At 36.5% G+C, this 25,116-nt stretch overlaps 1 protein-coding gene across 1 annotated transcript in view; it reads right to left on the bottom strand.

Annotated features, from left to right (window-relative positions):
* Positions 1 to 13,113: 13,113 nt before the first annotated feature.
* The window catches only part of LOC124540444 (dual serine/threonine and tyrosine protein kinase-like), a 47,389-nt gene continuing 35,386 nt past the window's right edge, over positions 13,114 to 25,116 (bottom strand). The window contains exons 18-21 of the mRNA XM_047118017.1: positions 22,549 to 22,727; positions 21,769 to 21,994; positions 15,294 to 15,379; positions 13,114 to 14,046 (exon numbers count right to left, since the gene is read on the bottom strand). Of these exons, the coding sequence (XP_046973973.1) occupies positions 13,805 to 14,046; positions 15,294 to 15,379; positions 21,769 to 21,994; positions 22,549 to 22,727 (733 nt within the window). The 3' untranslated portion in view covers positions 13,114 to 13,804. The remainder of the gene's footprint in view (positions 14,047 to 15,293; positions 15,380 to 21,768; positions 21,995 to 22,548; positions 22,728 to 25,116) is intronic.

Raw genomic sequence — 25,116 nt, 5'->3', positions numbered from 1 at the left:
CTGTAATATATGTAATCTATATATACAACAACAACAACAACAACAGCCTGTAAATTCCCTTTGCTGGGCTAATTTTATATTCCACCACGCTGTTCCAATGCGGGTTGGTGGAATACACATGTGGCAGAATTCCTATGAAATTTGTCACATGCAGGTTTCCTCACGATGTTTTCCTTCACCGCACACGTAGTAGAAATTTACCCGCGGGCTCTTATATAAAATTAAATACTTAAAGTAACAGCCTGGCAATGCCCTACTGCTAAGCAAAGGAGGCTTTTTCAGCAGTAGGATTCAATTTTGAGGAGAAAGCTGATCGGTACACGTGGCAGATTTACCACCACATGTAGGTTTCTTCACGGTATTTTCCTTCAACGCCATGAACTAAGCACATGAGTACGGATTCAATCTTAGAATGATTTGATATGATTCATGTTTTACAACTGGGCGATCAAGATTCTAGGTAATCACCAAAAAAAAAAATCAGCACTGTTTAACTGGTTTCGAAAGTCCAAACTTCGGTTAAAAAACATGGCCATCAAGAAATATTTCTGGAAATAGGGACAGTATCCGGTCCGTCCGACGGTCGCTCCTAATTTGATAACTGTTTGTTGAAGTTTGCGCTGATGAATGATTTGTCTACGCACATAGTGGAGGCTGTTCCAAGGCCTTATGTAATACATCAAACGTTTTGTTTGCTTATACAATTCGCTGACGGTTGCTTATAAACGTGTTTAACTTGGAACTCAAAGTTAAGGGTTAAATAGAATAATAGTTTAGAATTCATTAACAGTAGTATAGCTCGCTCGAGTTGAGGAGGGAGGGTGTGACATTTGCAATTGGTGTAAGTGGCCTAGACACAATGGCGAAAATATGAAACTTTTTTATTTTGTCATGTTGGTATATATTTTATAGGCTTACCTCGTTAGTAGTGGCCAGATCCTTAGGTCCAGGAATAAACTTAAACCCCTAGTAGGGACAGTACAAATTATTTGGTTTTAATATCCCTCCAACACTTATATATGAAACTACTTTAAAATTCATACTATTAAATGCACTGCCGAACCAAATAAAGGGAACCCAAGAGGTAGCACGGCAGGTAATACATAAGGCTTCTCGATTTTGATGAGAAGTTTTGAAGCATATTCAATGCTGTTCCAATGCAGGTTGCCAGATACACGTGTCCAAGATTTCAGTAAAATTAAACTCTCACAAGTTTCCTCGCAATGTTTCCTTTCCCATTGAACACGAATCAATTATAACCACAAATTATGCGTCTTCAATTTCAATGATGCTTCCCTGGGTCAACCTCGCAAACTCTAAGATTCACCTGCTCTAACCAAGTTCATTATCGAGACAAACTATACCGTGTATATTATGAGCAGAAATTCAATTGGGTCACTATTTTATTGATGTAGTACGTTAACATAATTTTTGCCTAATGTTGTCTTAAATTTTCGCGATTATTACACATTGAAATAAAACTAGTTATAACGGATTTGAATCGCTTACAGTCTACCCGTGATCACGAACACTGTAAAGTGCTCGAAACGTCGGGATGTCAAAAATAATTAATATACGCGATTCAAATCCGTTATAACTAGTTTTATTTCAACAATTTTTGTCTTCGTTCGACCTCAGATTCCAACTTATTGGATGCAAAATGGTCCAAATACAAAGTTTCAATTAACTAACTGTTAGGAATAGTCCTAAGTTTGCTATATAACGCTATAGCTGGGCAGATTGTTCCTTGTGAGCTGACGTCAGAAAGAGAAGCGCCGAACAATCATTGGGATAGAGCAGGAATAGGATGACGACTCGTGACAGCATAGCAGTGCTTACAACCCTCAAGAAATATTCAAAAGCCGTTAGCTCTGACCTCTCTCGGTCGTGGTGTATTTGCTCAAGGGCAAGGAAGAAAGAGATCACTTGTGTTTACACCCACAACTATGCACTTTAAAAAAGCGAATAATAAATGAGATTTTTTCACATGTAATTAAAAACCAAACTCTTGCATCACAAAAGATTTAATTATACGATATGAAATTAATTTAATAATCATATATTTAGAAACACCGATTACTCAATCGAGGCAACGTAAAATGTAATTAACGGTGTTATTTAGAAAGCCTAATAATCAAGCGTTACCAATTAAATTGTATGAAGTTAATGAAAATGTATATATGTATGAGGGATATGGGAAATATTCGTGTATTGTTTTTTATTAAATATCTATTGCAATGACATACACTGACAATGACACTTCAATTAATTCTTTTTTTTTGTTTGTATTTATATGTTATATGTAGCCATTATTGGAAAATAACTGATTCTGAATAAAATAATTTTTTGGTGTATTAAGCTCATCATTCTTATCTGTTATCTTAAACAGGTAGGTATACTGTCAAATGGGTTACCTGATAGTAAATGGACACAAACGGCCAGAAGGACTTTTTACAGTAATACCCTGCTTTTAAGAATTCACGTCAAATATTCAAAGAGTGATATCAATAGTCCTATATTTTGTAGGCTCACAAAAAGTTGGTGAAAACGAGACCGCTATGCTGGCCTTGTTGTAGTCAGAATTAGTAAGACAGCATCCAAGTAGTGAGAAAACGGTAATTTGACCGTACTTAATAGTAGCTGACTGTCAGAATCTAAAATACATTACAAGTTACAAATGAATGGTACTCAACCAGAAGATGCACGATTCCCCCCATCAAGTGACAGATATATGGAAACTATAATATAAAATAATATGAATTTACATTTCGTTCTATATAGATCTTTAAAATTATATACTTTTTTAACTTTAAATAAATTTTGTACAATATTCAAGTTCAGATATTGTATAAATCGTTCAATAGGTATTTCATAAAACGCATGAATAGTTTAATTAATATGTTCTATCAATCGATTAAGAAAGATTTCGAATGAATTTAAAATGTGTTATGTAATCCCTGATATGCAAACTAAAAAAGGTCTTATTTCGTTCTACATAAAGTTGTTTTGTTTGTTCTATTGTTAAGTATAAATGAATAAGTTGTTTATAAAACCTTAGTTATTTACTTCCAACTCGAGGAAAGTTATTTTTATTTTTGTTTCATGACTCATGTTTGTACGTGATTCAAGGTATACAATAGCGAAATAAAATTATCCGCACTGTTTTGGGGTTTTCAGTTTACTTTCAGAAGCTAAGAATTGGTAGTAGGGTTTTGCTTGTTTTAGTATCGAATGATACCTACCATCGGCGGTAGAATGTCATATATACTGCCGTCCTAATTGAGACAACTGTAACTGCACAAAACATGATTTCGAGATAATGGCGCTTAAAGTTTTTTACCGAAAATTTGGTGTCACTACTCTTAATAACAATTTTTACCTTAAGAGAGTTACCTATAACCGAAGCATTTTTCTTTAATTAGTAGTAGGGTTTTTCAATTCGGTCCTCTTCTACGTCGGTTTTTCTACCGACTCCGAATTGTTGTGTTTCGATTCGAAGAGTGAGTGAGCCAATGTCACTGCAGGCACAAGTTACATCTTAGTTTCCATGTGTGGTGGCGGATTAAGGAATGGTTAGTATTTATAACAGCGCCATTTTCTTAAGGTGGTGTGGACCATGTAGCATCAGGTGTCTCATTTTCACCCGTCTGCCTATACAGAAAAAAACTATAATCGAAATCAAAAGATGTATTTTTTTTTTCAATCTTTATTCAAATAGGCTTTTACAAGCATTTTTAAATCTTAATTTAACAATTATATTAAGTGAAGCTACCATTTCAGAATGTAGATTCCACCGAGAAGAACCGGCATAAACTCAGTAGTTATTATTTTTATCAACATTAGTCAATTATTTAAGGATTTTATATTTTGTGTACAATGCAGATACATCACATATTAATTTAACTGTCAACATATGATAACTCATTGGCTGTTATTGTTGCGACAATATCTATATAACGTGTTATACCAATGTTGTCGCTAAAATCCTCTGTTATAATATGCAATCGCGATGCAAACTATTACGTACAACAAGATAAGCACGTTATCGGATTTTGTACACGGCTCATTAGCGTTGATAGCATACCGTGATGCTGCGAACTGATCTACTTAGCTGTTACATATCCTGGAAGGATATGAAAGTAATGGCTTTAATCTGCGTATAAGTACTATATTGATCTCAGTGGACAAACATGGGGCTTATGGGCCTTACGTAACGTTACGTAAAAGATTGTCATTGTCCCACTGCTGGGCTTAACACTCCCTTTGAAATCAAATCAAATCAAAAAAATACTACCACCGTTTCGGAAAGCAGCTTCTAGCGAGAAGAAACGGCAAGAAACTCGTATAGTTGCTCTTTTCAAATAAACATATTTGCAATGCTGTTATTTACAGTAATTGGTGTCCTATGATGGAACCCGAGCCTAACTCCAGGCGTTTCTTTGTAAAAAGTAGTCTTTTAATGAATAATTTATTTATTAGTTGATTATATTTTCCGGTATCTTATTATGTATGTGTATACCATTGCCCAAAAACGTTCTATTTACCGTATACAACGGGGGGTTACAAGTTTATTCTTATTTCTTGTATTAATAGTAGGTATATCAGCATTGATGGAATATTTTTTTATATTCTTTTGTAAAAAGGAGGTTTGGTGTCTACGTAACCACGGTACTCCTCCAATATAATCCACATATGACATGGTTTATACACATGTAACAGAACTTAATTGAAATTGAAAAAAAAAGCACACGCAGATTTCCTCACGATGTTTTCTTTCATCGCAGAGCACGAGATTGATTATAAACACAAATAAAGCACATGAAAATTCAGTGGTACTTCCCTGGGTTTAAACCCGCAATCATCTGTTAAGATGCACGCGTTCTAACCACTGGATCATCTCGGCTATCTTTACTCATCATATTACAATCCACTATCGTACGTGAGTCAATAAAAAATATGATAACAATGTACCTGCGTACTCAATGGTATATCTCGAATGATCTGACTGAGACAAAATTGTAAGAAACTATTGCTGTTACTTGGTATATTTTTTATGCCAGTTAGTTCACAACAATTTATGAAATTATTATTCGAAAGTAGGGTCTCGTTGTTACGCCCTTGTGGATTCAGAAGTGTAAACAATCTAAAAGACAAAAGTTTTGGGGTCGTCAGTTTTTACCTTCTTGGCACAAAACATTTTACAAAAAAAACTTTCTTGGACCATAAAAAAATAGAATATATTTTGTTTTGGAAAACACTTGAATTTAATAACAGATCACTCGCGTACCTTAACGTATAATAATAGCAACTAATTTGCTACTAATACTTTTTTTTTTATAAATAAAAATTGTTGTTCCCACAACGTTATAACTCATAACAATATTAATATTGTCAGCATAAATTATATACTCATTCAAGTACTGCTATAATGAAAAAAACTGAACCGCTGTCGGGATAAGGCCTCCTCATCCATTAAGGAGAGGGTTTTGGAGCATATTCCACTAAGCTACGTCAATGCGGCTTGGATACACATGTGACAAAATTTCGTTGAAATTATCACATGCAGGTTTCCTTACTATGTTTTTCTTCACATGAATTACAAACACAAATTAAGCACCTGTAAATTCAGTGACAATTTGAACCAGCAATCATCGGTTAGGATGACTAACAACTGGGCCATCTGGGCTCGGTAGTAGCATTCTCGCCTGCCATATTACAAACCCAGTCAATATGCTTTACAAACTAGGTAGCGTTTTGGGTAGTTGAAACGCGCTAACGGTTTACATTTGTCAGATCGTAAAAGGCCAACGGATACCCTTCTTTAGTGTCTATGATCTAGTTTACAAAAGGGTGGCATGTTATTAAAATAAAGGCAACTAATAGAATATGATATCATGAGATGTGTGTAAAAAATATTAAGTAAAAATCTTAAAACATATCTCAGCTATCCATACCGATTTCACTACAAGGTCCCGGGTTCGATTCCCGGGCGAGTCGATGTAGGAATAGCTTATAAGTTTTCTATGTTGTCTTGGTTCTAGTCATTTTCCATAACACAATTGCTTTAGCTACTGACATTGGGATCAGGGTAATGTATGTGATGTTGTCCAATATTTATATTTATATTATATCATTTAAATATGGTTATTGTGTGTGAATTATAATTATATTTTGTTAATATTAAAACTTAAAGAAAAAACAATTTATTATCTTGTATTTTTAAACATTTTGGGTAAATATTTGTCTATAAAAAATATCAAGAATTATAAACAATGCAAAAATTTTTATACAATATGAAAAAGAAACCTGAAAGAAAATTTCATGATAAATTATTCACGACGATTTTTCAGCAGAAAATCATGCCCTATCATAGAGTATGAGAATATCCTAAAACAGAAAAAAATGTCGAAATTTTGGAGCCCCACTTACGATAATCGAGGAAATCCTATTCAACTTGGTTAACACAACCTTATCTAACAACCTACACAATTTTTTAGTATTTTTCGCACTAAATTTCCGCTCCTTTAATTCATGTAGCATATTATCATGATAAAGAGATATAAATGAGTAGAAACTACCAGTATACTAGGTCATTTTCAAGCCTTACCATGCTGATCGCACCGCGACACTAAACGAGGCTCACATAAACGCCCTGTATTCCGATGATAACTGTGGCAGTAATAGTGTTGTCGTCTAATCGTGGAGATACAACGACACTAAGTGTTGCCAATACCCTGCCCTTTGAAGGACATTTACCTCATAGCTGGTGCACGTGATCTTGATCTTATTCGAATTTATATCGAGTCCAACACTAATATCGCTCTCAATATTATAAAATTGTCAGGAAATCGAAGACATGATATTTGAGTTTACATTGACTCTATATCGAGTGCAATGAATTTCAATATAAACAAAAGCATTATCATAATCCAAAAAAGCTCACACATGGAGTTAATAGATCTCTTAAATTTACTTGATTTCAAATCGCCTTATGAGACGGTTCTCGATAACTTTTGAAGATCAACTCACATGAGGAGGATATAAACAACAAATAGGGTCTGTAACTTAGAGAAGAACTTTATCATCTTTCTTGAAAAACAGTACCTACTAACTCCTCACTACAGAAAATTTTCAGGAGCGGTGTCCAACCTGCCTGCAGCAATTATTTTCATCCGCTCGCATCGTTGTTAAAGGTTTTCAACAAGCATCCTAGGCTCACCTTAGTCAACGTCTAGGTGTTCTCGCAGTAATGGTTCATGATAGTGTTCGCTGATCGTCTACACAGATCCCCGCTAGTTAGTTTTAGGACGAGGTAAGCAATCCATGACTCATTTCTACAATATTTTTAATTATATGTTGACCACCCTGTGATAATTTCCCAGAACTATCTCCAGGGTTACAGTTTTCTCCCCCTGTCTTCGGGCTTCTATTAGCCCTGGTATCTGCCTGTCAATATGATTTAACTCTTTTTCTATTTCAACGATGTGATGGTCCAGTCTTACCATTCATTAATGGTACTTTTCTAAAACAAATTGGTAGAGTTCCATAGTTCGATGATTTATCCCATCCGTTGTTCCGTCGCTACAGGGGTCGTAATTAGTGGATATGCCAAGAAACTTTAGGAGTACAGCACAAATTTGCCACGCTGGCCGTATTGGTGAGCACAGAATTTGAAGTAGAGTAATACTCCATTTAAAAAAATATATTTCATGCACATTATTGTTCACAGAGTAACAGATGTCCACACCTCTCTTCTAAAATAAAAAGTGCGTGACAAAAACAACGTAATCAAACATTTTTTTTTTCTGCCAATGTTTCCATCCGGAGCGGAGTTTTTCATTAAATATATCACCGACCAATTTGCATGCATTATTTGCATTATTTAGTAAGTCGCGGCGTGCGAGCGAATCCAAATCCGAATATTATGCAAATTTCGGTCCCTTTTCAAGGCTCTCGCTTGATACGAGAACATTCGTCACGGAAACAAGTAAGGAAGTGTTGGGAGTAAACTTATGAAAATATCAAATTTACACTTAATAAGCTGGACAACCTCGGATTTATGAGAACCAAATTGATATTTATTATATAAAGGGTAATTTAATGCATCGCAGATATTTTACCTAGTTTCTACAAAATCCTGGTTTGAAGATTGATTGAGTCAGGAAACCTACAAGCATAATATCTTTCCTTAGTATCCATAGCCGGTGGATCGGCGATGTAAGGAGATGATCACTTATCCAATAGTCAATCAGCCTCATTATTTCAAATTACAAACACAAAGTGGTAGAATATGTCATGACCATGACTAAACGGTACCATCTCAGACGAGCTTGTACAAAGTCCTCTACCAAGTAAGCTCTAGTATGTACACTTTGGATTACATGAATACGCAAAGTTTGCCATAATATTATTCACAAGACGAGAAAAACAAACTCCGTTATATTAACATTAAATTACAAAATATAAGACAATATTTACGGAATAAACTTAACGGTCTCTCAAATTAACATGAATGAACAAATTTTCAATATAATTTTATCATAAATTATCTACGACATGTATAACAAAACATCACGAAACGACCGTTCTGACCGAAGCCCTTAAGATTTAAGACTTGCTTGTAAAGTTTAGACAATATCTATTATAAACTCTAACTCGTTCGAATAAGGTATATTATTGTCTGAGAGATGATAAGCTCAGGAGACCAAATTAGCATAATACTCGTTTATGGACGGACGACTGCTTTCGGATGTTCATATTAAATGTTACGGTCTAAAAGTAATAATTATGGAAATTCGATGCCAGTTTATTGCTCCTTGCGAATAATTGAGACTAGTATTTCAGCTTTGAAAGTCACCACATAGCTGAAGGAGACGGCTATTTTAATTATATTCTTGCGAGTTATATTAGCATTCAAATGATGGCTCGACTCATGATGCTGATGTTCCATCAGAGTACTTTACGAGTGAAAAAATCACCACTTTTTTAAATTTTTAACTCAGGATTTATGGACATGAGAAATCTTAATACTGAATCTCTAGACTTTTCGGTAAAATTTACATTTTGACATTTCGTAGCCTTCCTTATCCTCTAAAATTAGAAATACTAATTAAGTAATGCATATTTTGTTAGCTGGCTGAAGTAGCATTGCATTGGGTTGGTCACATATGTGGTAGTGGTGTTGGAGTAGGCGAGTCCCAGCGCACACCACTGATCCTCAAACGTAGCGTAGAACCGCAAACTTTAACGCTCTTTGGCAGAGACCTAGGTCAACAGTGGGTGACGATTCACTGGCGCAAGGAAGTTACAAATCCGTTGCGATCGATAATAATAAAACTAAAATTGTGAAATTTAGTACACCAAATGTACAAAATGTAAAAGCCGATGTACTCATCAACGGGGAATCAATGGATCCAATTGATTCTGCTGAGTTTCTTGCCCTCACTGTTGATGCCAAGTTGCAATGGGGCCCCCATATTAACGGATTGGCGAGAAGACTGAGTTCTGCGGCATTCGCGGTCAAAAAAATTAGATTATGTACCGATGTTGATACGGCTCGCTTAGTATATTTCAGTTACTTTCACAGTATAATGTCATACGGTATTGTGCTGTGGGGCAACGCAGCCGCTATCCATACCATATTTGTGCTACAGAAGAGGGCTGTTCGGGCAATCTATAACCTAGGAGCTAAATTTAAAGAAATCAAGATATTGACTGTTGCTTCTCAATTTATATTCTGTAATGTTATGTATGTACGAAAAAATATTAATGATTTCATGAGAAAATGAACTCATAACATTGGTACAAGGAACAAACACAAACTTGTTACTCCTATTACTCGACTGCATAGAGTCAGTAACTCCTTTGTGGGGCAATGTATACGGTTTTCCAACAGGATCCCAGAAAGCGTTCAAAATGCCTCTGTTGCCAAATTTAATTTAAAATTATTAAGGAACGCTTGTGTGCAAAAGGTTATATTATACAATTAATGAGTTTATGATCGATAGCACACCTTGGGAATGAAATGATCGCCTCCTGGCTATTTCATCTCATATTAAATTGTTTATTTATATAATACATAAGACAAACAAAAAAAAACCCGCTGAGTTTCGCCGGTTCTTCTCAGGTCAGGGTATTTTCTTTTCCGAACCGGTGGTAGTGTTTCAATTGACCATCAATAAGAAAGTGTAATGCTTCTATATTGAATAAAGTTATTTGAGTTTGAGTTTGATCTTAAAACGAAAAAAATATCCGATAGTACAATGCAGATTAAAGCAAAACCCAAAAGATACTAAGATGGAAACTTGACTGAATTTAAATCCGTGAATTTAAAGGTGTACGTAATTCTTTTACACGAATACATTCTTTTAAATGTTTGTTTAATATATTGAGCACGTAAAATTTCAGTGGTCTTTGCCTTTATTTGAACCCACTCTATCTCGGCTGAAATGCTTTTTTATTTAAGATGCTTACAACTATATTATGTATATTCAGAATAATATCGATATTTCTAACAAAACCGATTACAATCATTGTATAGACGTGAATATACTTGAATTAAGACTATTTTGATTTTAACTGGCTGACTTTGATGATAGGGCTTTGTGAAAGCGGGTGCACCAAAGCTGTCTTCCAGGAATTCGGGACGACGCCTAATGTGTAGGATTGCCGGAAAAGTCGCGTTAAGACCGGTGCCAACTCGGGAGCACACGTCCGTAGCACGATTGGAGGGATGCTATCGGGTCGACTTATGAATTTCCAAGAAAACAAGTGCTTTGCGAACTGCAATTTGCCGGAATTTAACCTCCGGCATCGTGGTATCACACAGCGGAATTGTCGGTGGAGACTTTCCTTGGTCATCCAGAGTCGAGTTCGACGCGAAGAAAGAGCCTAAAAATCAGCTTTTTCTTTCGCGGTATGGGCCAATGACTCACCGTGCCTGTGCAGAGATGTAAAAGAAGGCTGACAGAAATTCCCTAAGACAGCCTTAGCAAGAGACCAGAACGTATGTGTTCCTGAAGGGAGACGCACCAGTCTCTCGCCAATTCTGCCAATGTACTCCGTCTACACCCTAGCAATCACGTTTTTGAGGGACCTAAAGGTAGAGTTATATTCCTTTTTGAATGCGCTGGTATTTACATCACGAGACGCAGATGCATTAGCCCAGGTTTGATAGCGTTCCCACTTTCGGCGTGATGCCGTTTTGCAGAAGCGACCAAACCAAGGCTGGGACTTGCCACCGATGGGTACTGCAGAGTAAGGAATGAATAGTTCCATACCCTGAAGCACCACATCGGCAACAGAGTCAGCAGCAGCGTTCGGATCATCCGGCGAGAAACAAATCTGCCCCCATGGGTAAGATGAATCAATGAAAAAAAAAGACCGCATCCCATCCCAATCTGCTGACTTGTAGTGCCATACTCGTCGGCACCCAACAAAGCGAGGCCGTGAGTACCGCACAACTGGCACTGTACTCCGGACGAGATATTCTACCGCCAAATAACAGTACTGAATATTGTTGTGTTGCTGTTTGAAAGGTGAGTGAGCCAGTGTAACTACAGGCGTAAGGGACATTACATCTTAGTTCCCAAGGTTAGTGGAGCAAGTTTAAGTTGAGCATTGGCGAAGTAATGAATGGTTATTATTTCTAACAGAGCCAAACAGTCTATGGGCGGTGGTGACCACTTACCAGCAGGTGGTCCATATGCTCGTTCGTAAGCCAATAGCATAAAAAATTACCCTCAAACACTTCACGAGTACAAAACATAGTAGGGGAGTGAAATGATAAAAAAGAACTATATTTTAATATTTTTTTAATAAAAATATTATACATTTCACTTTATAACCTTAAAATCTATTTCAATTAAACTTTCATAAAAATGTACGGTTGGAAAAACAAATTTATTTGAAAAGCGACTTTCATCGCACCTAATTCATTTTCAAACGAAACAATAAATATACAAGTTTTAAAATAATTCATTAAAACTGTAATTTATTTGTATTATGACAATTACTTTAATTAATAAAAATGTAACGATTAAAATTAGTTTTAAAAACAATTTTAAACAATTATCTTCATTAAAGTTTAACAAAATTTCGAAATAACAACAGAATATAAATAAATAAAGTTAAAACAAATATCAAAAAATTATTTTTTTCATAATAAATAAAAATAATGCATAAGATAATGGACACATTTATCAATCACAGATAAAATAAATTTTAAAGTAGAATTCGAGTATAATCTTAACTTACAGATTAAAAAAAAAAAACATTTTAATTTTAAAATAATGACAACGTTTTGTGACAGATGTTTTAGCGGGAAATAAGTGTAAACGGGCTTCTACAGATTGTCAAAAAGTTGATGTATCGAAATTGATTCAACGTAAAATTAATTTGATTGAAAAGATTTTTGTTGCATCTATTTGCAGTTGATTAACAAAAATTGAGGTTATTGATAAAACAATTAATCCCGAAGTTGACCTTGAAAAGTTTTTAAGTAATTAGCAATGAAAATCTTACAAATTATTCAATGCAGCGTAAGGCACGTTTATTAGTTATGTGTAGTTTAATATTGGTTTTTGGAAGACGGTGTATTATTAATCTGAATCCATGGGCAGTAAGATACATGATTGGAATTGAGACAGAAGTAGATTGAGATTCACCAACGGGTATTAGCACCATGGTTGGGTTTAAAAAGACCTATGTTGCAATGGTCTTAAAAATAAGCTTTGAATTGTATTCTGAAGGCCATTCTTTTGAAGTAATTTAAATTAATACTGAATTTATTTTCAATATTGATTTCTCACTCCCAATAACATACACAATTATTATATTAATAGCTCAATTATTTTTTATATCAAAATGGCCGTTTAAAAAATCCACTTTCGGAAATGAGATTAAAGTTTGTTCGATTAGTATTAAATATTGAACGCTCATTGGTCGAATATCATTTCATAATTATGAACTGACCAATGAACAGTTAGAATTCAAAAATAGTTTATCAAACATTGACCAACGTTTTAAAAACTCGTGTTAACTGTAAAATTGATACAATTAAATTGACTTTTATGTAATAATTTTTCTTTGTTTTAAGTATTCTCTTATATTTTGCCGTTATATATCAAATATACTTTTATAAATGAAAGTTGAACTCAAATTAAACTTTCAAATTTTCCCTGTATTACACCCAAACGAAGTTTTACTTCAATGAATAGTTTTAAACTATTCTAGACAACTACTAGACACTATTCTTGAATATTTTTCTCTTATTTCAGCCACCACTAGTTAGAAGTACATTTTTGACTTGACAGTTTTTTAAGCAGTAGTGCAATCTTCAATCAAAATTTTATTTAATCTTTCAAACTGAAATGATCACACTTACTAAAAAGAAATTATAATGGGTTGTATATACTTTAAACTTGTATGGTAAATGCACATAAACACATTGCATTTCAGATCCAATCTTAAAAAACGATATTTCCGGTCCCATACAAACATCCATACATATATGTATGTATGTAAATTTTATTCCACAATTACTTTGTAATGTCTGAACATATTATGTGTCACTAGCTTTAAATGGATCAATTAATTAATTCAGAACATTTGGGTGTTTAATCCTTCATAAGGTTAAATATTATAATGATTTTTTTTTCTTTTAAATTTACACTAAGTTTCAAATTACTAGAGAGATTGCTTCATTTATCCTTGTACAAACATTGATATGACCATATGTTATCACAAAACTTCGATATTGACTGGAGAATAAGTATTATGCAATTTAGTTCCTTATCACGATGTACTAACATCTATTTTCCCACTTCTCGTCCAGGCCTGTCATTTCGAGGCTGTCTTCAGACTTGTAGTCCGTCGGTTCGTATGTGACATGGCCCTTGTCCTCGTCCAGCGCTCGTTGCAGGATCGCCTCCAGTTTCGGCTGCACATCTCCAAGCAGAGCCCTCTGTGAGGGCTCGGAGGCCCAGCACGACTCCATCACCTCCCAGCACTCGTCCGAGAAATGGGGAAGGCGTTCCGGGCGAAGTCCTAGTGCAAAATTATATTTTGTTATTGTGACATGGAGTCGAGATGGCCCAGTGGTTAGAACGCGTGCATGTTAAACGATGATTGCGGGTTCAAACCCAGGCAAGCACCGCTGATTCATGTGCTTAATTTGTCTTTATAATTCATCTCGTGCTCAGCGGTGAAGGAAAACATCGTGAGGAAACCTGCATGTGATAAATTTCATAGAAATTCTGCCACATGTGTATTCCACCAACCCGCATTGGAACAGCGTGGTGGAATATGTTCCAAACCTTCTCCTCAAAGGGAGAGGAGGCCTTTAGCCCAGCAGTGGGAATTTACAGGCTGTTGTTGTTGTGACATGGTTCTCGAAACGTGTTAATTATTAGCTAATAGTTATAGTACGACACAACTTAGATGTAGCATCGGTAAAATTCGTAAAACCGATTACATCCGAATTAAGTACGCCGTCCCAAATTATCAGTTTTTATTGTGAATATGATTTTTACACCAACGTAACAACATGTAAGATTATATGACCATATCAATTCGCTTTCTCGGGTTGAACTGGCGCGAGAATATATAGCGACGAATAGCGTCGAATGGCGCGATAGGGAGCAATTTTATATTGGTTGTGTAAATCGCCAGTAGTCGGTTTTACGAATTTTGCCGATGCTACATCTAATTTGTGTCGTGCTATATCATACCAAAATGGTATGACAGATATACAAAACAAATGCTAAATGGGTGAGTATAACAGGACTAAATATTATAATAGGAATGCCTTATGAAATTTAGGTGAGCTCTAATAGGGAAAAGTTCAATTTATTTTTTCAATAGGTCGAAATTGGCAATGAGAATATGGACCAAAATTCGCTTCTTTTTATTGTATGTATTTATGGGTATATAGGTATTTAGGTATTTAGTTTATAATAGTAATTGAACCTGCTATGCTATTAACTTAAAAAAATCAAGGGATGACTTATGTTAAGGTGTTCGGAGAAAGACATTTTAAAAAATATTTATTTTTTTTAAATTAACAAAATTATATATTTTATTAATTAATTACATTTGACGTATATATCTAATGCTATTACAAGACTGATTTTAAATTCTACTATTAATTATTTATGAAAACAATATGGAATGTGCGTGTAAGCAGTTTCATTGTGTTCTATATTCCATCGTCAGCGGTGTGTGCAGGGTTATTGCACTATAAGTGACTTTATTTTTTTATTTAAAATATAATACTAATAAAGTGGCCACATTACCTCTTTTCACTTTACTCCACAATTGTTCTTTGTTTTGGAATGATTCAAAAGCAGACGGCAGTTTGATGTTCCCGGCACACAAGTACCTGCAAATTAAGTTTCAAAAGTATGTCTTTTGTATATTTGACGCGGGACAGATTGTAATCTAACAGCTTAACTTCGATAGATTGCAAACATAGCGAGAAATAATGCGTTAAATTGCAATCACATTTCATGGTTCACAATATTTCGACAGTTTACAATTTGTCTCGTCAGATAGTAATCTAACGAATTTTGTAATCTTACGGTGATATATATGCATATTAAAAAATCAAACTAAGTATACTTTTAAATAAAACTAGTTATTACGGATTTTTAATCGCGTATATTAATTATTTTGGACATCCCGACGTTTCGAGCACTTTACAGCGTTCGTGGTCACGGGTAGACCGATTAAAAATCCGTAATAACTAGTGTTAGATGACGAATGAAAGTACTATTGATCCAGGAAACTCAAATTTTATTTGGAACATTGCTTTACATATTGTAACAAAAAGAAAACATCTATAGCGCGAATTAAAATCCTACTAATGCCATCTATTAATGACAACTAATAAAATAAGTTGATAAATTTAAACATGAACATGCCGCCCGCCAAAAGGCGTTAGGCCTTTTAACTAATAACTATTTAAAAAAACAAAAAAAGAAACTAGTTACATTATACTATAAACTTTAACTAATACATAAAATATTTTACTAATCCTCAATTGGTAATAAACACAGCTTGTGAATAGGACGTTTAACGATAGTGTTCTTACATTTTACACTAACAACACGGACATAGCCATCTGCCCCAGGATGTGTGGCAACTACACGACCCAATAACCACTTAGACGGAGGAAGTCTATCATCTTTAATAAGAACAATATTGTCAACCCCTATGTTAGTTTGAGATCTCATCCATTTATGACGGTTTTGTAACTCAGTTAAATATTCTTGACTCCATTTACGCCAAAAATATTGTAGTTTTTGTTGTAAATAAGTCCATCTATTATTGTAAGAATATACAATATTTTCATTGCAAGTTTCGTCAGGAATTGTAATTAGTGGCTCACCGATTAAGAAATGTCCCGGTGTTAATGCAAATAATTCATCATTATCATTTACAGTAGTTAATGGACGAGAATTCAAACAACTCTCTATTTGATATAATAAAGTAACATATTCTTCATAGGTAAGTTTAGTCTCACAAAGTGTTCTTTGTAAATGAAATTTTACAGACTTAACTGTAGCTTCCCATAACCCTCCCATATGGGGTGCTCCGGGTGGATTAAATTTCCATTCAGTTGAATCTTTAGCCAACAATTCAGCTATTTCGGGTGATAAATTAATCATACTTTGTTCAAACATCTTTTTTAATTCTTTACTAGCACCTATAAAATTAGTACCACAATCGCTTATAAGTTTTTTACAGTGTCCTCTTCGAGAGGTAAATCGCCTAAAGGCAGCTATAAAGCTTCCACTTGTTAGACTTGTGACTAATTCTAAATGAACTGCCTTAACTGCTGTGCATACAAAAACAGCAATATATGACTTTTGAACTCTATTTGACCCTCGACCACTAAAAAGTTTAAGCAAGACAGGGCCTGCGAAATCTACACCGCTTATACTGAAAGGTCTTTGTTGAGTAACTCGTTCTTTAGGTAAATTACCCATTAACTGACTAGCTAACTTTGGTGAATGTCTACTGCACGTAACACATTTATGAATTACACTTTTTATAATATTTCTAACGCTAAATATATAATATTTACTTCTTATATAATTGATCATCAACTGACAACCTCCATGCATAGTTTTATAATGTGCATCAAGAACAATTAAGTATGAAAGTTTACATTTTTTATCTAGTATAATAGGATGTTTAATAGAATCAGAAAGATTAGAGTTTTGTAAGCGACCTCCAACTTTTAACAAATTATTATTTATAAACGGATTAAGCTTTGTTAATTTATTACTTTTACTTAAACCTTTATTATGTTTAATTGCTGGATTGTTGCCCTTAAGTATACTTATTTCATTACTAAAACTCCTTTCTTGTGATATCCTAATCAAAGAATACAATGAATTCTGTAATTCATAAGTTGTTAGGTAATTGAAATGTGTACATTTTTCTATTTTCTTAACTTTATATTGACATTTATAAAAAAATTTAAAACAATATGCAATTACTCTAACTAGTTTTTGTAAAGTTGAATATTTATCAAAAATATCAAAACAATTATTAATTAGATTACTATGAACTAAAACTTTTATAGGTACAAGAGTTTCTAACTCTGTGACTGGAATGTCCACTTGCTGTTTGATAAAGTTTTTATCACTATGCAACCATGAAGCTCCATTCCACCATAAATAGTGATTTGGAAGATCTAACGGGGAAATGCCACGAGAAGCAACATCAGCAGGATTCTCGTGAGAAACAACATGGTTCCATTTCTCCTTTTCTATAACATTTATAATTTCAGTAACACGATTCGCAACGAATGTACTCCAGTGTCTAGGAGGTTTTTGTAACCAGGCTAAAACAATTGTGGCATCTGTCCATGCGTATATATTATTCGAATCAATATTTAGAGTAGCCTTCACCCTCTTTATTAATTTAGCTAACAGTACAGCACCACATAACTCTAACCTGGGTATTGATATCTTTTTCACGGGAGCTACCCTTGTCTTACTCTCTATCATAGTAATTTTAATGTTTGTAGATGTTATTATTCGACTGTAAATTACAGCTGAATAAGCTATATCAGAGGCATCAGAAAATCCATGCAATTCGACTTTCAGTATTTTATCTGACATGCCAATCCATCTATCTAGTTCTATCATAGGCATTTCTTTCAATTCTTGTCTAAACTTAACCCATTCTTGATTTAATGGTTGTGGAATAATATCATCCCAATCGAGTTTATTTATCCATAACTGTTGCAGCATATTTTTAGCCTTTACAACAATAGGAGCTAACCACCCGCTAGGATCATAAATTTGAGCTATGTCACATAAAACAGAACGTTTGGTTATTTTGTCTCCTTTATGTTTAAGATCTATTTTTAACTCAAATTTATCACTGATACTATTAAACCAAATGCCTAGTATCTGTCTAGTATTTATTGTTGTTGATTCTATTTTTGGGTGATTAGACGTGATTTTGTGTAAAGTAAACCCTCCTTTTTTAAGAACTTTAATAATATCTTCTTTGAGTGCAATTGCAGCTTCAATGTCAGTTGCTCCGGTTAGTAAGTCATCGACATAAAAGTCGTTCATTATAGCTTTAATTACTTCAGGTCTATAGTTACTGTTTTCATCTTGAGCAACTTGTTTAAGAGTTTTTATAGCGAGATATGGTGCACATGACGTGCCGTATGTTACTGTTGTTAAACGATAATGTTGTATTGGATTGTCGACAGTAGGTCTCCACAAAATTCTTTGATAATTCACATCTTGTTGATCTATCCAAATTTGTCGATACATCTGTCGAATATCTCCCAGAAAGACTATAGCATGACATCTCCATCGTAACGTAACATTGCGAATATCACTTTGAAGCGGTGGTCCAATTAATAAGTTATCGTTTAATGACTTACCGTTGCTAGTTTTAGCAGAACCATTGAATACCACACGTAGCTTAGTTGTAGTATGCTGTTCGTTTATGACAGCATGGTGTGGCAAATAATATACCTGTTCACTATTGTCATCATGTGGCACAAGTTCCATATGGTTTTGGTCTAAATAATCAGCCATGAATTCCGTATATCTTTCCTTTAATTTTGGTTGTTTATCAAACCGTTTCTCTAAGATTGAAAATGATTTTAATGTTGTTGTTAATGAGTCTCCTAAGTTTGGTGGTTGAGTGATGAATGGTAATCTAACTTGATAATGCCCATCTTCTCTTTTAATTGAGTTGAATCAAAATATGCTTCACATTTCATTTCTTCATTTGTCATTACCTTTTTATTATAAATCGGTTCCTCTAGTTCCCAGAAACGACGAAGCTCTTTTTCTATATCAGTTTTTAAATGATAATTATGAACATAATTATATAAGTTATTGCTTTTATTTATACTTTTTCCTGATATCAACCTTCCAATGTAATGTTAGAGACTTTAATATATATACCATAATCTTAACTTTAAAGCTTGGATTTTGAATTGATATTATCTCAAACTCGACGAAAGCCTTGGTTACAGTTCTATTAGAATCAACTCCTACTATATTTCCTATTATAGGTGTTCTTTTGAGTCCTAAACATTGGCAAGTTGATTCAGCTACTAGTGAGGCTTGCGAACCAGGGTCTACAAGTGCACGTAATACATGTAAACTATTATCTCGTTTTGACTGCACAGATACCATTGCCGTAGCTAGTATAACAGGACAACTATCTATGGAATTTCCCAGTGTGGTAACGTCATTTGTCATCTGAGTCGGTTGTAAATTATTCGCAGTGGATGGTGCCACCGAATAACCATGCAATAATGAGTGGTGTTTTTTGCCACATTTACGACATGAAGTGGACTGTTTACAAGTTTTGACTGAGTGGCCTTTTATCAAGCAATTGAAACAAAGATTGTTCTTTTGAACAAATTCTTGTTTTGAATTCGCACTCAATTTCGCAAAGTCTTGGCATCTATATATATAATGATCTTGCTTGCAATAGGAACACGATAAGTTTGATGATATGTTTGTGGCAAAACTTTTAGTAGTAGGCATTACTTTATATTGTATGTGTTCTCTAGATTTAATGGCTTCTAAAGTTCTAAATCTAAACTCTAAAAATTCAGACATATCTTTCCAGGTTGGTAAATTGGAATTAGATTCAATTCTTTGTTCAAATAATTTATGAGATTCTGGGTCCAATTTTTGTATTGTAATATATACCACTATGTCATCCCAACTTTCTGTCGGTATGTTTAAACTCTTCAAAGTGACCAAACATTCAGAGGTGACATCTAATAACTCTTTAATAGCCTTTGCAGATTCTATGTTAATTTTTCTTTGACTGAGTAATTTTCCAATAAAAGCATTAACTATACTTCTTCGATTATCATATCTTTTGTTTAAAATTTCCCACATAATATCGTAATTATTATCAGATACTTGTATCTGCTTGACAAGACTTTCTGCCTCTCCAAATAAACTTGACTTCAAAATATTGGCATTTGTTCACTTTATTTATTTGCTTATTTTCGTGAACTAAAGATAAGAACAAATCACGAAAAGATAACCATTTTTTATAATCTCCAGAAAATTTTGGTAAGTGAATCGGTGGTAACTTCGCAACAACTGAGGTATTTTCTTCCAAATCTATATGAGTTCTAGAAGTTGTCAGCACTTTTAACTCTATCTCATTCAACCGCTCTTTTAGACGTGTTTTAAAGTCTAAGTAAACGTCTAATGTTGTGTCATAAATGTTTTCAATAAAATATGCTAACTTTTTTCTATCATCTGTTGAAACTGATGTCAAATTTGAATGTCGTTTTTGAAATTCGTCCCGATAATCTGTCAACATTTCTAGCCTAGTCTCTAAAAATGCTTTTGTTATTCGCTCCTTTGGAGATTTTTTAAAATTATCTAACATTTTTTTCATTTGCATAGAAATATCTATTTGGGTTCTCTGTAATGCTTCCATTTTAAAGTTTTATCAACTAATCACTTAGCACGAAAAGTAATGGTCACAATTTAGGCTACAAATTTTAAGTATTTTAATAGAATAACAGTTAATGTCAATGTGTTTTTAGAATTTTTACAAGTCCAAATATTGAAATTATTTTAAGTCTATATCACTTTTTTTCACCAATTGTCTATGTCCTTATTCTAGTACTTACGGTTACCAGTTCACCACTAGTCCGTTTGTATGCACTGTAATCCCGTTTTACACACACTTTGCCACACAAATCACTTCCTTTAACTTCACTATTCCTCTCACTCACTTCTATACCGTAATTCCATGGCAGCTAAGTACCATTATACACTCCGCACAATTTGCACTTTTCACACTGCACTTCGCGAACCGACTCGAATTTTCACTATTATTTAATCCGGAACGATAGGACCAATGTTAGATGACGAATGAAAGTACTATTGATCCAGGAAACTCAAATTTTATTTGGAACATTGCTTTACATATTGTAACAAAAAGAAAACATCTATAGCGCGATTTAAAATCCTACTAATGCCATCTATTAATGACAACTAATAAAATAAGTTGATAAATTTAAACATGAACAACTAGTTTTATTTAAATGTGTAATAATCGCGAAAATTTAAGATAAGTATACTTTTTTAGTACGTGAAAAAAAAAAACGTCGAGTGGGCTACCACTGCAGTCGCAAACCTGAGGTTTCGACTGCATAGTCTAACAGTTGTCAGTCATAACAGGTGTCAGCTTCAGAGTCGATGGACGTATTTGACTATCTTGAAGTTATTATCCCCTAGTGCGTACCAGAATAGGATCCCGAAGGCGTAGACGTCGACGGCGGCGCGGTAGAGGCCGGCCAGCAGCTCGGGCGCCATGTGCACGGGCGTGCCCACCAGCGAGCCCGACAGCAGCGCCTCCGCCGCGCAGAAGCCCAGGTCCGACAGCGCCGCGCGCGACCGCTCGTCCAGCAGCACATTCTTCAGCTTCACGTCGCGGTGCACCAGCCCCAGCGAGTGCAGGTAGCGGATGCCTGCCGACACCTGGCGCTTGTATACAGCTGAAACCGCACTGGACTGCAGCGGAGCGGCGCGTTGCGGCCTTCTCACTAGTCAGTGCGCAGCTAGACGACGTTGAAGATGGACGAAAGTTTTGCAAAAGTGATCGCGGTGTCTTTACCATGTGAAGAGGCAGGAAAGTTGGAGAAAAGGAAATGTATGAAATCTACATGGATACATGACATCCCACGTTCTAGCTACAAAGAGGGAGAATACCACGAACTTTTTCCACGACTCCTGAAAGACACCGTTTGTTTTCATACTAGTTTGAGAATGTCAAAAGAAAAATTCATATCGATATCAATCTCGTCCATCGTGCGTCGTCTTGTTTGGCCGCTAGTTGAACTCGAACTGAGTATATAACATTCGGCCGCGCCGCGCCGCTAGCTATAGCGCACTGGCGGCAGCGGCGCGGCGCGGAGCGGCAAAATATTCTTTGGTGGCCAAACAAGCCGCGCCGCGCCGCTAAAGTGCGGTTTCAGCTTAAGTGAGCCAGCGGAGGCGAACCCCCCCCCCCGCGCGCACGCACCCTCCACGATGTCGCAGGCGATGCGCATGCGCTGCGCGAAGCTGAGGCCGGCGCGCACGGCGGCGTGCAGGTCGCGCGCGCGGCGCTGCGAGACGAGCAGCACGCCGGGCGCGCCGCCGCCGCCGCGCTGCACCAGCGAGCCCAGCAGCCGCACGATGCGCGGGTGCGCCGGGATGCTCCTACAAACACGCCGCCGGTATCATCTCATACCCCGTACAAGTTAGCCTGATCTTTTTGACAGACGGTAGCCTACTGAGCTCTACTTGGTGGTAGGGTACAAGTTAGCTTGATCTGTTTGACAGACGGTAGCCTACTGAGCTCTACTTGGTGGTAGGGTACAAGTTAGCTTGATCTGTTTGACAGACGGTAGCCTACTGAGCTCTACTTGGTGGTAGGGTACAAGTTAGCCTGATCTTTTTGACAGACGGTAGCCTACTGAGCTCTACTTGGTGGTAGGGTACAAGTTAGCCTGATCTGTTTGACAGACGGTAGCCTACTGAGCTCTACTTGGTGGTAGGGTACAAGTTAGCCTGATCTTTTTGACAGACGGTAGCCTACTGAGTTCTACTTGGTGGTAGGGTACAAGTTAGCTTGATCTGTTTGACAGACGGTAGCCTACTGAGCTCTACTTGGTGGTAGGGTACAAGTTAGCCTGATCTTTTTGACAGACGGTAGCCTACTGAGCTCTACTTGGTGGTAGGGTACAAGTTAGCCTGATCTTTTTGACAGACGGTAGCCTACTGAGCTCTACTTGGTGGTAGGGTACAAGTTAGCCTGATCTTTTTGACAGACGGTAGCCTACTGAGCTCTACTTGGTGGTAGGGTACAAGTTAGCTTGATCTGTTTGACAGACGGTAGCCTACTGAGCTCTACTTGGTGGTAGGGTACAAGTTAGCTTGATCTTTTTGACAGACGGTAGCCTACTGAGCTCTACTTGGTGGTAGGGTACAAGTTAGCCTGATCTTTTTGACAGACGGTAGCCTACTGAGCTCTACTTGGTGGTAGGGTACAAGTTAGCTTGATCTGTTTGACAGACGGTAGGCTACTGAGCTCTACTTGGTGGTAGGGTACAAGTTAGCCTGATCTTTTTGACAGACGGTAGCCTACTGAGCTCTACTTGGTGGTAGGGTACTAGTTAGATTGATCTGTTTGACAGACGGTAGCCTACTGAGCTCTACTTGGTGGTAGGGTACAAGTTAGCCTGATCTTTTTGACAGACGGTAGCCTACTGAGCTCTACTTGGTGGTAGGGTACAAGTTAGCTTGATCTGTTTGACAGACGGTAGCCTACTGAGCTCTACTTGGTGGTAGGGTACAAGTTAGCTTGATCTTTTTGACAGACGGTAGCCTACTGAGCTCTACTTGGTGGTAGGGTACAAGTTAGCTTGATCTGTTTGACAGACGGTAGCCTACTGAGCTCTACTTGGTGGTAGGGTACAAGTTAGCCTGATCTTTTTGACAGACGGTAGCCTACTGAGCTCTACTTGGTGGTAGGGTACAAGTTAGCCTGATCTTTTTGACAGACGGTAGCCTACTGAGCTCTACTTGGTGGTAGGGTACAAGTTAGCCTGATCTTTTTGACAGACGGTAGCCTACTGAGCTCTACTTGGTGGTAGGGTACAAGTTAGCTTGATCTGTTTGACAGACGGTAGCCTACTGAGCTCTACTTGGTGGTAGGGTACAAGTTAGCCTGATCTTTTTGACAGACGGTAGCCTACTGAGCTCTACTTGGTGGTAGGGTACAAGTTAGCCTGATCTTTTTGACAGACGGTAGCCTACTGAGCTCTACTTGGTGGTAGGGTACAAGTTAGCTTGATCTGTTTGACAGACGGTAGCCTACTGAGCTCTACTTGGTGGTAGGGTACAAGTTAGCCTGATCTTTTTGACAGACGGTAGCCTACTGAGCTCTACTTGGTGGTAGGGTACTAGTTAGATTGATCTGTTTGACAGACGGTAGCCTACTGAGCTCTACTTGGTGGTAGGGTACAAGTTAGCCTGATCTTTTTGACAGACGGTAGCCTACTGAGCTCTACTTGGTGGTAGGGTACAAGTTAGCTTGATCTGTTTGACAGACGGTAGCCTACTGAGCTCTACTTGGTGGTAGGGTACAAGTTAGCCTGATCTTTTTGACAGACGGTAGCCTACTGAGCTCTACTTGGTGGTAGGGTACAAGTTAGCTTGATCTGTTTGACAGACGGTAGCCTACTGAGCTCTACTTGGTGGTAGGGTACAAGTTAGCCTGATCTTTTTGACAGACGGTAGCCTACTGAGCTCTACTTGGTGGTAGGGTACAAGTTAGCCTGATCTTTTTGACAGACGGTAGCCTACTGAGCTCTACTTGGTGGTAGGGTACAAGTTAGCCTGATCTTTTTGACAGACGGTAGCCTACTGAGCTCTACTTGGTGGTAGGGTACAAGTTAGCTTGATCTGTTTGACAGACGGTAGCCTACTGAGCTCTACTTGGTGGTAGGGTACAAGTTAGCCTGATCTTTTTGACAGACGGTAGCCTACTGAGCTCTACTTGGTGGTAGGGTACAAGTTAGCCTGATCTTTTTGGCAGACGGTAGCC

This window comes from Vanessa cardui, chromosome 25, assembly GCF_905220365.1.
Source record: "Vanessa cardui chromosome 25, ilVanCard2.1, whole genome shotgun sequence".
Lineage (NCBI taxonomy): Eukaryota > Metazoa > Arthropoda > Insecta > Lepidoptera > Nymphalidae > Vanessa > Vanessa cardui.
Note: the sequence above shows the minus strand (reverse complement) of the source record. Positions and strands in the feature narration are given on the sequence as shown.